This window comes from Empidonax traillii, unplaced genomic scaffold (assembly GCF_003031625.1).
Source record: "Empidonax traillii isolate 1590-97213 ecotype Southwest subspecies unplaced genomic scaffold, ASM303162v1 scaffold761:size885847, whole genome shotgun sequence".
NCBI lineage: Eukaryota > Metazoa > Chordata > Aves > Passeriformes > Tyrannidae > Empidonax > Empidonax traillii.
This window is the reverse complement of record NW_020955954.1, coordinates 86,508-101,202: the sequence shown is the minus strand read 5'-3', so window position 1 is coordinate 101,202 and position 14,695 is coordinate 86,508. Positions and strand designations below refer to the sequence as shown.

At 48.3% G+C, this 14,695-nt stretch overlaps 1 protein-coding gene across 6 annotated transcripts in view; it reads left to right on the top strand.

Moving 5' to 3' along the window:
* Positions 1 to 13,436, top strand: part of CELF5 (CUGBP Elav-like family member 5) — a 34,295-nt gene extending 20,859 nt beyond the window's left edge. For 2 of the 6 annotated variants that reach the window (XM_027900967.1, XM_027900965.1), the window contains exons 4-13: positions 2,371 to 2,499; positions 3,080 to 3,159; positions 4,157 to 4,303; positions 9,353 to 9,497; positions 10,149 to 10,295; positions 10,509 to 10,571; positions 10,658 to 10,741; positions 11,814 to 11,957; positions 12,072 to 12,237; positions 13,243 to 13,431. In XM_027900967.1, the coding sequence (XP_027756768.1) occupies positions 2,371 to 2,499; positions 3,080 to 3,159; positions 4,157 to 4,303; positions 9,353 to 9,497; positions 10,149 to 10,295; positions 10,509 to 10,571; positions 10,658 to 10,741; positions 11,814 to 11,957; positions 12,072 to 12,199 (1,067 nt within the window). In that variant the 3' untranslated portion in view covers positions 12,200 to 12,237; positions 13,243 to 13,431. Of the gene's footprint in view, positions 1 to 2,370; positions 2,500 to 3,079; positions 3,160 to 4,156; positions 4,304 to 9,352; positions 9,498 to 10,148; positions 10,296 to 10,508; positions 10,572 to 10,657; positions 11,664 to 11,701; positions 11,958 to 12,071; positions 12,238 to 13,242 lie in introns of those variants that run through there. The other 4 variants (XM_027900966.1, XR_003573169.1, XM_027900968.1 and 1 more) reach the window with 4 other exon arrangements.
* Positions 13,437 to 14,695: the final 1,259 nt, after the last annotated feature.

Below are 14,695 nucleotides of genomic sequence, written 5' to 3'. Positions count from 1 at the left end.
CTGAAATAAGGCCTAGCTGCAGTATAGATTCGGAATAGAAGAAGGGAACACACTACAGAGCTCCCGTGTCCCCTGCCGTAGCCAAACTGGATTCACATATGGCACCAGGTGATGTCAGTCAGAGCACAGAACTACTGCTCCTTTAGTTTCCATGCTCTTCTTCACAGTGAATTAAATTCCTCTCCAGTCCCCTTTTTTTTTTTTTTTATTCCACCCCCTGCTTCCAGTCAGATTTTTTCACCTCCTCTATGTACTATTTTTTGGCTGGTTTAACCAACCGCACTTCTGAGCTAGCCCTTGTGGGGGCAGATGTTGTCTTCCTGCTAAGAAGACAGCTGTACAGAACCTGCTTTATTAGCTCCTGTGCCTTAGCTGGACATTATTGGGCATTGCTAATTGAGATGGACCTGACCAGCTGAAATAATGTCTCCAAATGCAACCATTGCCATGCAGGTGCAGGGAGAAATGTAGAAAGAATTGCGAGGAAAATGGAAGGGGATGAAATTCCCCCAGATTTTCTTACCCAGGGAATCATGACACTGAGGAAAGCTGGGAAATTTGGCCTTTAAAAAACACACAAGGCCATAAATTTCAGCCACTTCTAGTTATATAAATCAGGAGTATCTGTTTGGGACTGGGTTAAGAGCCTTGGATACAGCACTTCTAAGACTTCATCTCTGGTGGACACAAGTGGCACCTGTGTTCACCTGGTGCTAGAAGAGAGCTGTGCCTGTGTGAGCCTGTGCTGGGGCTCTGTGAAGCAGTGCTGTGGGATGAAGTGACTCCCTGTGGTGTCTGCATGGGGAACGAATCTGTCTGTCTGCACATCCCTCTTGCTTACTGAGGGATTTTGCTTCAGAAGGCACCTGCTGGGGCTAGGTCAGTGTACAGGTGTGTTCCTGGGCATGCATAAGTCTCTGTGCTTGTCCATTAATGCTGCATATGTGCATCTGCTTTTCTGGCAGGGACCAATGGCATGTGTAGGTCCTGCCTGCTTCCCAGTGCATCTGCACTTAGCAACTTGTTTACTTACCTGGGTAGGAAGCATCCTCTGACCAAAGGGGAGCAAGGAAGGGGCTGGGGCAAGCTTTGGTGGCAGTGTGAATGTGTAATGTGCCATCCAGTCCTGCCATACATACACACCACCACTCCTGTAGCCCGTTCTGCTGCTGTAACTTCAAGACCTGTTGTTTTCAGGTCACTGCACTCTCAAACAGATAGCAGCTTCCTCGCTATTTCCCCTGATGTACAGCACGTTGTACTGGTTTGTTTGCAGCCAGCCCCTCTGATCCCATTGCTAACAATAAGAAATCCTCTCGTATATTCGCTCCTATGGGTCATGTCTCCCATGCATGTGCGGGAGAGTTTACTCAGTAGTTGGCACAACTATTTTCTTGCAAAAATGCAGATTGGGCTGGTATTTAGGCTGTTATTTTAATGTTGTGCTATTTTAATAGCTGTTCACATCAAATGTGTGGGGGATGTTGTCCCATCCACTGCTGTGTTTGTGCTTGGCTGGATGGCACCAGGCAGTGTGATGTGCCTCTGTGGGTACTAATGGGGAAGCTCTGTACCTTTCTTGCCTCCACACTTATCCATCGCAAGAAAACCATAATCCTCACTTCTCTCTTTTGAGGAGGAACCCAGAAGGACTCTGAGCTCAAAGTCGTGGATGTATTGGCCAGCCTTCCAGCTCCCTGCCAGTGTGAGATGGGTACAAAATGCCATTCGAGAGGGGAGCGGGGACCATGGAGATGTTAGTTGGCCTTCACTAGTCTGGTATTTGGGTGCTCCTGCGGTGACGCAGATTGGGACCCAGAATGCCAGGGTTTATTCCAGGCCTTAGGAGACAGCTAGTTAGATTGGGGTGGGGAAGAGCAAATGGAAACTAAGATGCTTGGTTACATGGCATCTGAGGAAATGGTGATCTCAGAATGAAGAAAAAGGAAACAGAAGTCAGAAGTCCTGGAATTTATTACCCTGTCTGGGTTGGTCTGCTGTATTTTTAAAGGTACCTCTTGGATTTCACATACCGGTCAACAAGAGTATAATTGCCCAGGCAGTTTTTCTTATTAACATTTGTGTTGGATTATTCAAAGGAAAAGGTTAATGAATAAAAGGAGAGTATTAATCTTTTGTTTTCTGTTGGGGATGGTAGGATAGGGGAAGCCACAGAAACCTTTGCAGGTGTGAGGAGCTTGGGTGGACCCTGCACACTCACCTCTGTGGAAGCATTTCATCCAACAGCAAATCATTTCCATGCCAGGCATGTTTTTAACGCAAGGCTGTTCTGTGCTTAAGTGTCCCTATCCTCCTGCTTCGGACTGACTAAGCCTCATAGAAGGTTGATGTTTCTGTGTTTGCCCCTAGGGGACAGGAAGCTCTTTGTGGGCATGTTAAATAAGCAGCAGTCTGAGGATGACGTGCTCCGGCTCTTTGAACCATTTGGGGTCATTGATGAATGTACGGTGCTCCGTGGACCTGATGGTAACAGCAAAGGTGTGAACCCCTCTGTGTGTCATGCCCTTTCTCCCTGCTCTGCAGGTAGTGCTCACCAGCCTCACTGCTTGTGCCTCCTTTCCACTGGGGTACTTATTCCTCCACTGTATCTTTAGGGGAACCCGTATCACAGCCCAGCATAGGGAGCAGGGCATGAAGAATCATCTGCTGCCGGGAAAGATTGGGGAAGGTGGGCAGAGACTGAGAGAAAAGGAGGGGAAGCAGAGCACGATGAATAGTGAGTTACCAGGATCACTAGTGAGCCTGTTCTGTCAGTCTGAGTCTGCAAGTTGAAATGTTTGTATTAGGAGTCCACGGAGACTTTGGGGAAGAGGAAATCAGGAACAAGGGTGGAGATGGTGACATCATCTGTAGAGTATGTAATTGAAGTAATAATTTGAGACCCTTCCTCTTTTTTCCAGGATAGAGGACTCGGGATGAGTCATCCTTTTTGTTCCCTGCTTCCTTGGGGTGGCTTTCCTTTGCCTTGCCTGAGATACAGACACTGTCTCTTGCGTGATGGCACTTTCACAGCAGTCCTGTCACTGCAATCTCCTGTGCTCTTTCTGTCCCTTTCCAGGCTGTGCTTTTGTAAAGTTCTCATCTCACACAGAGGCTCAGGCAGCAATCCACGCACTCCATGGCAGCCAGACAATGCCCGTGAGTATAAGGCCAGGGTACCTACCCTCTTCCTAATCCTCATCCCATTACCCCATTGCAGGGACCTCCCCACACTCTCCAAAACCATGACAGGTTCAACTGCAGTTTCCAGTTGGTGTGGTTGGGAGGTGTGAGTGGGGATGCGTGTGCACATCCGTGCTCTAATCTTAGTAACCATCCTGTCTCCTGGTCTGATGTTTGTAGCTACGTTCATCCAGACTGGTAGTGAACAGTGCTTACATCTATAAAGGCTAAATAAAAGAGAGCCAAAACAAGGCCATGAATTTGTTTTGGAAACAGCTCCCTGGAGTAGTTAAAAACTGAGCAGGGTGAAAGCTAACAATTCAGCCACATGGGTGGTCAGGACTTAAGTGTCTGAGCACATTCCTCGACTTTCTCTTATCTAGGCAGTAGAGGAGGCCACTGGGGTGGGCTGGGTGCGGGTGGGAATGCTTTGTGTGTTATGTGGGATTGTGTAGCCATAGCTGTGCTGCCCTGTGCAAGTGGAGCTGCAGCTGTGATCTCATCTCAAGCAATCTCTAACCTGAACGGGAACACCTCATGGGAAGGACAGTGCATTGCCTGCAGCAGGGGTATTTCCAGCTGCCAGGAACTGCTTTGCCTATCGAGCCAAGCTCATGGTGGTGGAAAGGTGGTGCTTGTGGCTGTCAATGACCTGGACGTTCCTGGCCTCACCATCACCTGGTGAATGTAGCCAGGGATGTGTGCACCCACTTATGCAGCTGTGCAGGGCTCAGGGTGTGAGGGAAAGGGTGTGAGAGGGAAGGGCTGAATGGACGGATGGATGGGGAAGGGCACAGCCCAGGTTCCAGGCAGCTCCCGAGCACTTTCACGCCAATATTTGCTCTTCTGCTCCTCTTCCCACTGCTCTCTGCTGCCTGTTTTGCCCCATCCTACCTTGCCTGACTGCTGACTCTCTGGCTGTCCCCCACCTCTTCTCTCCTGCCTCCTGTCTGTCTCCTCTCTCTGTGCCTAGGGTGCCTCCTCCAGTCTAGTGGTGAAGTTTGCTGACACAGATAAGGAAAGGACCCTCCGTCGTATGCAGCAAATGGTGGGGCAGCTGGGGATATTCACTCCATCTCTCACCTTGCCGTTCAGCCCATACAGCGCCTATGCGCAGGCTGTGAGTATCCTGCATGTGTGTGTGGGGAAAGGCTGCCCTCCTGGCTGTGGGACAGCAAAGTACCTGGGAGACCACAAACTGGTCCCTTAACAATTGCATGCAAGTTTCCCAGCACCTTGTTACTTGCTCCTGGCTTCAGTTTCTCCAGTCAGCAGCCTTGTCTTGCACAGTCTTTGTGCTTTTCTCTCCTGAAATGGGTGGCAGGGGAGAGCTGGGACCTCCTCAAAATGAGCCTGGATTTCTCTGGTGGTGGTGTAGGCCGGTCAAGGTGTCTGGGAATAGGTCAAGCATGACCCAGTATCTTTCTGTCTTGTTTTGAGGACAGATCAGAGACATGATTCCTGGGCAATGTCTGCCAGATGTATACTAACTTGTGAACTCTTCCTCTGGGTCTGTGGCACAAATGTGCGTGTCTCCCTCTGGTTTTGTAGCACCACGAGAGCCCTGGGCCCAGCTTCACAAGTTTGTTTCTCCGCTGAAATTCTTAAGAGGGCCCTAATCCTCCTAAATGCTGTCCTTGGCTCCCAATGTTTTCTCACTTGGCTAGTGTGACTGTGGGGTTTGCAAGATGCTGGAGAGAGAGCAGTAAGTAGCAGAGGGCCAGAGGTGTTTCAGCAGTCTGGCTGTGCTTTGGATCTTAGTGAGAGAACCTCATTGCCTTGGAGCCATCGTGACAGTTGCCATTGATGTTTGAGGCAGGTCCCAAACTCAACAAGTTTTGATGTACTGCATATCAGTTGCACTCCCATATCAGCTGTGTGGAGCATCATTTGAGTATTCTTGGTGACTGTCATTTTCAGGTCTCTACTGCCAAGTATAAAACCCATGGAAGGAGGCTCAGAAATTGCTCAAGGCATGAGAGATTCTTGTGTTGATAAAGAACTTTGAAGTACATACTGTTAACTGAAAGTAATTTTGCAGCAGGGAGAAAGTGCAAATAAACCTGTTCTTCTCATATATGTGGACACCTCTTTCTCCTCTGGCTTCAGCAGCTACTTGATGTGCCTTCGTTTCATTTACATGACAGAGAAGGAACTGTTTCTCAGCTGTTGGCCTTTTCTTTCCAAAGGTTCCCCAGAAACTGCCAAATGCCTTCTAAGTGTGTGGCAAGAGCATGGACAAAAGGCAATACACATGAGGCTCCATAATGTTGGGGAATTTTGGGAACCAAATGCAGAATTTATCCAACACAGATTATTTGATTTTTCTTGTGTAATGAAGCTGAGAACAGCTATGCCATTCCAAGTCTTCCAGCAGAAGCATGATTTAGAGGGAAGAACCCCTTCTGACCAGGTACTTTTGCCAAGACCCATCTTTTCTGTCCAGCCCACAAGCCAGTTATACCTGAGGTCAAAGGTTGTAGCTTAGCTCATCTGTGGCTCACCAGATGATCATTCAGGTGTATCTTCTGCTGTCGTGGAGGTAGCACTAACTTGGGTATGGTATGGTATGGTATGGTATGGTATGGTATGGTATGGTATGGTATGGTATGGTATGGTATGGTATGGTATGGTATGGTATGGTACGGTACAGTGGTGAAGGAGACAGGAATGGACCATACAGTGAGGTTATGATGGCAGAAAGTGCTTTATTATCTTATGGTCCAGGACGTGTAAGGATGAAGAGCAGTGAGACCTTCTAGACTCAGTCTTTTAAGTGCCCTCCAATCTTCAGGAACTCCTCTTGATGGCAAGAAACCAGTCAGGTCTAAGCTGTGCTCCTTGCTTATCTTTATCTTCGTACTCCTCGGTTGTGTCTGTTACTGTGTTGGTCTGTCTGATTCTTCACTGGCCTTCCTACTCTCAGACTTTTTTTTGGCTTTCCCCTTGACTCAAGACTCAGCTTTTTCGTGTCTCCTGCTTCTTCGTGATTTTTTACTCTTTTTCCTTTTCGTTTCCACTGGGTTTGATTCTCTCTCCTTTTTCTTCCTGAGCCACTGATCTCACACATGACTGCTTCTTCTCTTGTGTCAGTCCTGGTCTTTGGTCTCCCTTCTTCTGAAGGAGAGATCCTGGCCAGTTCTCATATGCATACAGTGTCCCCATCAGAGGGAGAGGGTATCAGTCCTTTGAAATGCCATCTAGCATCTCTCTGAAAGTGGGGGCAAAAGAGAGGCACTTCCTTACTGAATCTCCTTGCAGTACATCAAAATATCCTGCTATGGGTAGCTTTGGGAGGTGGCCACTCTGGCAAGTCAGGGCTTGAGGGAACCCCAGCATACTTCATGCTTGCATGATTCTGGGCTTGCAGTAGTAGATGCTACACCCAAGGTTACCCACAGGGCTGGGAGATGCAGCTAACCATTATGGATGTGGTTGAATCAGACTGAGAGGAGCGAGTGCTGCAAGGGTGCATCATAGGTTCTTAATATTCATAATTTAATAAACCAACAACTTTCTCTCTTTGTCCGAATGGGTTTGCTGCATAGCCATGCCAAAGCGGTCCTCAGGATTCCCAGTCTAGGAAGAAGAAGTTTGGAGCCTGGGTTGTTTTGGTTTTGGTTTCAGCTGGATGTTTTAAATTTACATTAATTTCCTTTTTTTTTTTTTTTTAACTATCTCAAATTAAACATGAAATAATCATACAGTATGTTAGATCTAAACTTATTCAGATCTATTCAAATATGCAAAATAAGGTAGTTAAAACAGTCACACAGTACATGTTAGCTGAAACAGTTTTGTAAGAAGAAGTGTCATCTGGGAAGTACAACTGGCTAAACATCTGGAAGGAATTTATTTCAATGCTTAAACCAGGTTTTGATCCCAGGTGCCTCTGCAAGTGAAAAGTTAGTATTTCCTTAATTTGATTTTATTCAATAAGTTAGTTCAGATGGTGTCAGGGAAATGTTTGAGAGCTGAAAAAAAATAGTAATTATCAATACAAAAGAGGCCTGAAGAGCAGCCAATGCAATTTACTAAGTGATTATAATACTTGAATATTTCTTGTATATCATAAGTCAGTTATGTTAGTTAGTTCCAAACACAAAATATAATTTGTTCACACCTCCCTGTTTCTTTCTGTTCTTATGGTTCATTATGGTAATTTTATGTAACTAATGAGAACAATTTCAGAATGCCAGTTTGGTGCATATGCAATTGGATGCAGGTCTTGGTCCAGCCAGAGCCTGGCACAGAACAGGCATTAATGACAAAAAAGAAAACCAATATTCACATAGTGAGTAAGGAATGTGTTGGTTCCCACACCCTTGAATGGGGACAGTGTGAAGACAGGACTAGGAATATGTGCAGGCTGCTTGCACAGAGACACTTTCCTCAGCAGAGTCCTGTGCCCCAGTCCTGGCTTAGGGTGAATGGCTCCCAGTAATGTGAGTCCAGCTTCAGAAGAGTTGTGCTAACGATGATGTGATGGCAAACAGAGGTGATAGCAGGGCACTTGCTTTCTGGAGTCGTGCAGCAGTGAACCCCTGTGCTGTCAGTTCATCTGCCCATGGAGACCCCCTTTTGTGGTGTCCACTTCTCCCCAAAAAGGCCTCAACCCTGTCCCAGCACTGCCTTGAAGAGCTAGTTTCACCCCAGTGGCTTTGATTGTACCCGGTTACAGAGACAGCAGTGCCATGAAATTCCTCTTTTTAAGCAAGAGTAATTATCAGCTTCTGTGTGAAGGAAATCAAGGGAGGGTTTAGCTAGCCATGACCTTTTCAGAGTTACCAGATTCTTCATCTGAGACCTGGGCCAAACTGGCTTGCTGACTCACCCATTTGTGGATGAGGTTGGTTACTTGAAAGCTGTGTATGTTGCAAAGCAGACAGTGGGATGTGGCAATGTAAGGAAGATTTGTGTTGTTTTCTTGGGTTTTGCCTTGTGTCACCTCTCAGCACCTCCGGAGAAAACCACAGTTTCCAAAGAGCCATACATGTGCCTCCCCTGCTGTTCTTGCTTGATGGGGAAGACAAGGCTTATAAAGGGGCTGGATAATTTTGCATCCAGAACTAAGTCTTTGTTGCCACTGCTCCAGAGCACCCACTGATGTTCAAAAAGGACCAGAAGGATTCTTTCTTCTTACTCCTATCCCTCCTCCCAACCTCGTGTTCCACCCCTACCCTTCCTTTTGTACTGTGCATCTCTGCCTGGGCAGGTGTGTTATGGGACCATGAGGAGCTGACATCCTCTGATTCCAGGGTGCAGGCCACTGCCAGAGGAAAGGCTAAGCTCAGTGGATCATGGAGAATATCTCTGCTGCAAAGCGTGACATAAGAGCTGGGCCTGGAGAGACACTCGGTTGCACAGCAGAGTGCCTGTGCCAGCAGCAGGATCTACTTGTTGAGGAGGGCAAAACCAGAAGAATTTGGACCCTGTTCCTCAAGTCAAAGCTGTGCTATTTAGTACCTGGCACTTTCCCAGGAGAAGTGATCAGAGAGAAGGGCCTGTGGGGAGACAGTGTTGCTGGGTGCCAGGAGCACACCCCTTCCCCGCTCCCTTCCTCATTGAAGGAGCTCTCTGAGCCAAAGGGGGTCATCTCGATGCCCCGGTGCACAGCTGAGTGAGCCAGAACCCCTCAAGGCTGCCGGCATGTGAAGGGTGAGGCATGGGGATAGCTGCCCAGCCGTGGCACTAGCTGTGTGGACTGGGATGCCCACTGAGCCATGTCCCCTGGCTGAAGGACAGGAAGTTGTGCCTGGCTCTCAGGGGCTTTCACATGTGGCCAGACCCAGGCCACTGTCCTGCCTCGACAGGCAGGCACTGCATGAGTATGTGGCCGCCAGGATCTTGTGGGCCCCTGGGCATGGAGACTGTCAGCCAGGCACAGCGCAGGCTTTCAGAGGATGGTGCTGCTGCTGCCCACTCTGGCAGTGTCATGGGAAGCTCCAGGGCAGGTGGCAGGAGCCCAGTGACATGCAACAGCAGCTGGGGGTGGGGGAGGTCGCAAGGCTTCGTCTCCAGCTTGGCCCTAGTCCTGGCTGTGGCAGGTGAAGGCAGTGGCTGGGTTGGCCCGTGCAGCCTCCCCCAGCTCTGGCACGGCCGCCATGGACCCTGGCAACAGGAGGCCCTGGGCAGCATCGGGCCCTGACTGCACGGTCCTGCCTTGCAGCTGATGCAGCAGCAGACGACGGTTCTCTCCACCTCCCATGGCAGCTACCTGAACCCAGGCGTCGCCTTCTCCCCATGCCACATCCAGCAGATCGGTGCCGTCAGTCTCAACGGGCTGCCAGCTGCTCCCATTGCACCAACATCAGGTGAGGGCCTGGACGCAGCAGGTCCTTCACTGCCAGTGAGCCTCCTGCCCTAGCACTTGGCATGGTGACCACCCAGGTAAAACAGTTCCTAGAGCAGCATGTGGATTATTTTGCTCTTTTCTAACAATGGAGCCTCTGAGCACAGCAGTCTGTAGTCTGCTTAAACTTCTGCAACCTTCCTGTCACCCTCACATGCTCAATACACATTCTCTTGTCCTACTGCTGTTCATTTTGGCTGCAGTTTTTCCCTTTGATATAGTTGAGGAGGACAGGGTTCCCAGGATTGCACTTGACTCTGAGGTCAGTGGTGCTATTATTCATTGTCATCATCCCACAGTAAAAATGTGCATTTGCGTTTGAATGCCCATCAAGAACAGGTATGCATCATGCTAGGTGCTGCACAAACCCAGATTAAAAGTGTTCCATCCCAAAGCTCTGACAGCAGTTAGGACTAGCAGTGCTGCACACTCTTCTCACTAGTGCTGCCTCTTAATTTTGTGAAGGCTCCAGCACTAGTCTGTCATCTCCACATGCCAACTAGAAGAGATAATAGCTTCATACACAGCAGCCTTGCCAGGCAGATGGAAGGTGGGAACATGGGCTTTGTGGGACCTTGACTTTCATGCGATGCCCTCTCTTCTTGTTCTACAGGGCTACATTCACCATCTCTCCTGGGAACAGCAGCCATGCCAGGACTGGTAACACCAATTTCAAATGGATTTACTGGAGTGGTACCATTCCCAAATGGGCATCCAGCCTTGGAAACAGTTTACACCAATGGCCTTGTGCCATATTCAGGTATTGAGAGCAGGAAAAAAACCCACCATCCAGAGACCTGAGGAACTGCAATTAATTCCTCTTTTCTGGATTTCCCATAGAGAATACTCGTCTAGCTCCATACCAACCAGGCACTGAGACTTACCTGGGCGCAGGGGGTGGGAAACAACACTACACACACACACACACATACACAAAATGCACGAGTGATTCTGACTATGTTTTTCTCTGCAGCCCAGAGTCCTTCAGTAGCAGAGACTTTGAACCCAACCTTCACAGGAGTTCAGCAGTATGCAGGTACCAGCTTCCCTTGTCTCCCTCAGGCCCTTTTGTGGCTGACCAGATCCTCGGGTAAATGGTTTGTTCTGTCTCTGGACTTACAGCTGTGTATCCGACCACCACCATCACCCCCATTGCACAGAGCATCCCTCAGCAGCCTCCCATCCTGCAGCAGCAGCAACGAGAAGGTGAGGTTCAGAATGGGACTATTTGTGTCCCAAGAGAGGGGTGGGATTTGTGTAGCTCATCTTCTGTACCACAGAACCAATGGAGAGGAGACAGCACTAATTTTTATCAGCCAATCTTTGATACTGGAACTAGGCTATGGAAACAACCACATCTCTGCCTTGAGTGGACTAGAAGAGTTCACAGGATGATTGTTATGCAGACTTCCTGAGCTTGTCCCTGGCCAGATGTTGCCAGGTACAAAGGGGGCAATAGGCACCAGAACACCACGCCTTCACATCAAAGAGGGTAGTCAGCACCTTCCCTACACAGTCACAGGAAAAGAACACTGCCTCTCCACTGATGCCAGAACCACAGTGGTACCAGTCAAATCAGCCTCTCCCAATGTACTCTTCTCTCTTTTCAGCCTTCATAGCCTCCTGAGTTTATTTTTCAACTTATTTCAAAATTGACCTAAATAGAAATTGGAGGCAAAGGCATTCTCTCTCTGCTCCTGATTCTTACAGCGGGTGTCAGGAAGGGAGCAGCTTCTTGTGTTCATCAGGCTCACAAGGAGCAAGTGAAGGAGTGGACAGGACCAGGTCAGCCCATAAATGGGATGTACGGCAGTCCAGGGTTAAGGCTGTAGCTTACGGACTGAAGGCAACCACTGCCTAACTGTGGGCAGGGAATGCCAGAGGAGCAACTTTCACATAGCAGTGTCTGCTGCTGTCCTAGGACTGGGAGAGCTATGAACAAGGAACTCTTGCCTCAGCTGAGTTCCTTCCATCAAAACAACACCCGGACACTTACAGAGTTGTTGTGTCCAGCACACTATTTGGGAACTAGATAAGCTTTGAAAGAGAAGCTGCTCTCCAGAAACTTCAGCTTTGTATATTACCTCCCAGTTGCTCTTAGACAGCCCTCAGAATCCTTTGGGGAAAAGTGACTGAGAGACAAACAAGGGGAGGTCAAAGCAGAAGGAGGAAGTGCTAGGGTTCTCCTCCAGTGCTGTGCTGTGAGTTGAGCCCATTTTTTTCCCATTCCCTTTGGGGTTTTCTGTTTTGTCCTTCCCCGCTGCCCCCATATCTGCAGGTCCTGAAGGCTGCAATCTCTTCATCTACCATCTCCCTCAGGAGTTTGGAGACAACGAGTTGATGCAGATGTTCCTGCCCTTTGGCAATATCATTTCCTCTAAGGTATTCATGGATCGTGCCACCAACCAGAGCAAGTGTTTTGGTAAGTGCTGACACCAGCAGACGAGGGAAGCATGATAGATAACTGATGACACTTACGTATTGGGCATGGCACCAACAATGCCGTTGTTACCCATGCCTGTGTGCTGTCCTTCAGGTTTCGTAAGCTTTGACAACCCATCCAGTGCACAGACTGCTATCCAGGCTATGAATGGCTTCCAAATTGGCATGAAACGTTTGAAGGTCCAGTTAAAACGACCCAAGGATGCTAACCATAGCTACTGACAGCAGTAAACAAGCAGGAGTCACTTCTGCAGCACAAGGTAAAGCTGGCACCATCATAGCACAGTTCTGTACAGTGCTGGCCAGTGTCAGGACAGCAAGGTCTGGAAGTGGGGAGCCACAAGCTGAAGGCAGTAGTACAGCTAGTGGGGCAGTGGCCTCACCTGCCAGGGCCCAGCCCCAGCAACTGAGCAAGGTGACCAGAGCAGGTCTGGAGATGATGGCCAGGTTCAACAGTCTAGATCATCAGGCAAATTTGTGGCAATGAGGCAAGCCCAAAGGCAAGCCAGAGAGTCAATCTGCAGGTCAAGATCAGGATCAGGTCTGGTGAAAATAAACAGGGTCAAACATAGTCCAGTGATTGCCAGGCAAGTCTATAATGTCAATAATAAACAGATCAAACATCAAGATGGGAAGACAATCCAAGGGTTGAAGTCCAGGTAATTAGATCCGTGGACAGGACATGTCCATGGACAGGTGGAGACTGGAATTTCCACAATGTAGATCAGACAAAGGCTGATGACACAGGCCTGACCTATAATGAGACTTGGACCTGTGGGCAGGGTGGACAGAAGTTGCAGCTGAGGCTGGTCAAGTTCATTAAGGCCTTTTAGTGCACTCGGGCCCTGACAGGCAGATGGGTTCTGTTTGTGGTCTAAGCAAGGTTTCAGTCTGCTGTCCAGCTGCTCCCTCAGAACTTTTGTCTGCCTAAAAAGGTTTTAAACACCAGTTTTCAATTGTTACATGGGCCTGAAGTTAGTCTGCAGAGAATGCTTTCTGGTGTAAGAAGGGATAATCCCATGATTCACAGAGATCAGAGATAAACAGAGAAAAGGTGAGACCCTTAAGGACCCCAGAAGAGCTGCCTGACACAACAGCTGCTGCCAAAGAGCTGGCTTCTGCCAGCCTACAGATAGGGAGCAAGGGAGGGCTGATCCGATTTGGGTCATAGTCCTTCATGTTTAAGCAACAGCAACTCAAAGCCTGAGGCTTGCACAGATGTCTTCCTAATCTCCCGATTCCCTCCCTCCTCCCTTTCTGTTCAGGTGAAAGGAAGGAAAGTCCAGAGGAAGAATTTCTGCTTCAGGTTGATTTACAGAAAGGCCAGTAAATTTGTCGACTCTTTTGACACCACCCCTTTCCTTCCTCTGCTTCCCACCTACCCACCCTATCTTCCTCTTCCCCTCCTCTTCAAGACACGAAATTAAAGAGAAGGCTCAATATCTGCCCAGGAGGAAGAAGGCTCAATATCTGCCCAGGAGGAAGATTCTTGCCACGACTGACTCACATATTTGCTGCTAATGTGCTGCATAGCAAAGGGACCAGCTAACCAGCAGCCCCTGGGGACATAAACCTCTTCCTCTTGGGGTATAGCTGGAGTATGTGGACCAAGAAAACCCACTGATGTGTCTCTAGGTTAATGCAGTGATGTATGGAAGTTTCATCCCATCCCTCCCTCCCTCTTTCTCCGTTTCTGGCCCTTTCATAGATAAGTATACATATATATACAGTCTCTCTTTTTTTATTTAAAGTGGCTCACAGGACCAAACTTTTCAGATGGACTGCTTGCAAGAGGTATTGGGAAGTTCGGGGTTTACCTTTGCAACAGTGTCTCCTCAGCACATGCTGCAGATAGGCCTGAACATTTTGAGAAGATGCTTGGGGAGAGAGAGGGGGAGGGTGGCAGGGGGTAGGGAAAAAGAGAGGATCATCTGTCTGCTCAACATTAGCAAGGAGGAGGAGAAATACATACCTCCAGGATTAGGGCACACTCAGATGCTCAGCTCAAGTCACTCATCCACTGTAGCACCAGCCTGGTTAAGGATCTGAAGAGCTCTCAGTCTTACCTTTCCAAGGGCTTTTGCAGACAGAGCTCCTGGAATGTGGTGCCAGACCCTAGCCTGAGCACTCCCAGATTAGGCTGAGAGCACAGGAAACCAGTCCCTTTACCTATAGGAACTCTACTGCCTCCCCAGACATGGCACAGATCCATGTTTCGTAGCTCTCCATGGTAACAGCATTTTCTTGATGAAGGCAAAAGAAGATGAGTGTGAGCAGATGCAATCTTCAAAACAGTTACAGAAGCCTCACAGGGGCTACACACTGCCTCCCTGTGTCAGATAAGCTAACGCTTTCTGTAAGCTGTAAAATGTGTTGAGGGGTTGAACGCTACAGCAGAGCTGCCTATTGGGCAGTTCTGATTCCCAGATGAAACAGGACGTTTTCTCCCTCTGAGTTTAGCAAGAAGACTCACCTCATGCACCTGTTGCAAAGCTTTCCCCAGCAGATGCAAGGATAATATGATGAAAGAGGGTTGCCATTCTGTTTTTAAATTTTTCCCAGCACTCCCTCGAAGGCACTGATAATACATTATACAGCATATATATATATATATATATTATATATATATATATATATATATATATGTAGGGACAGCTATATACACATATTCTTAAGCACAAAATGTAGTTCAGAACTTGATTTAGGAAAGATCCTCTG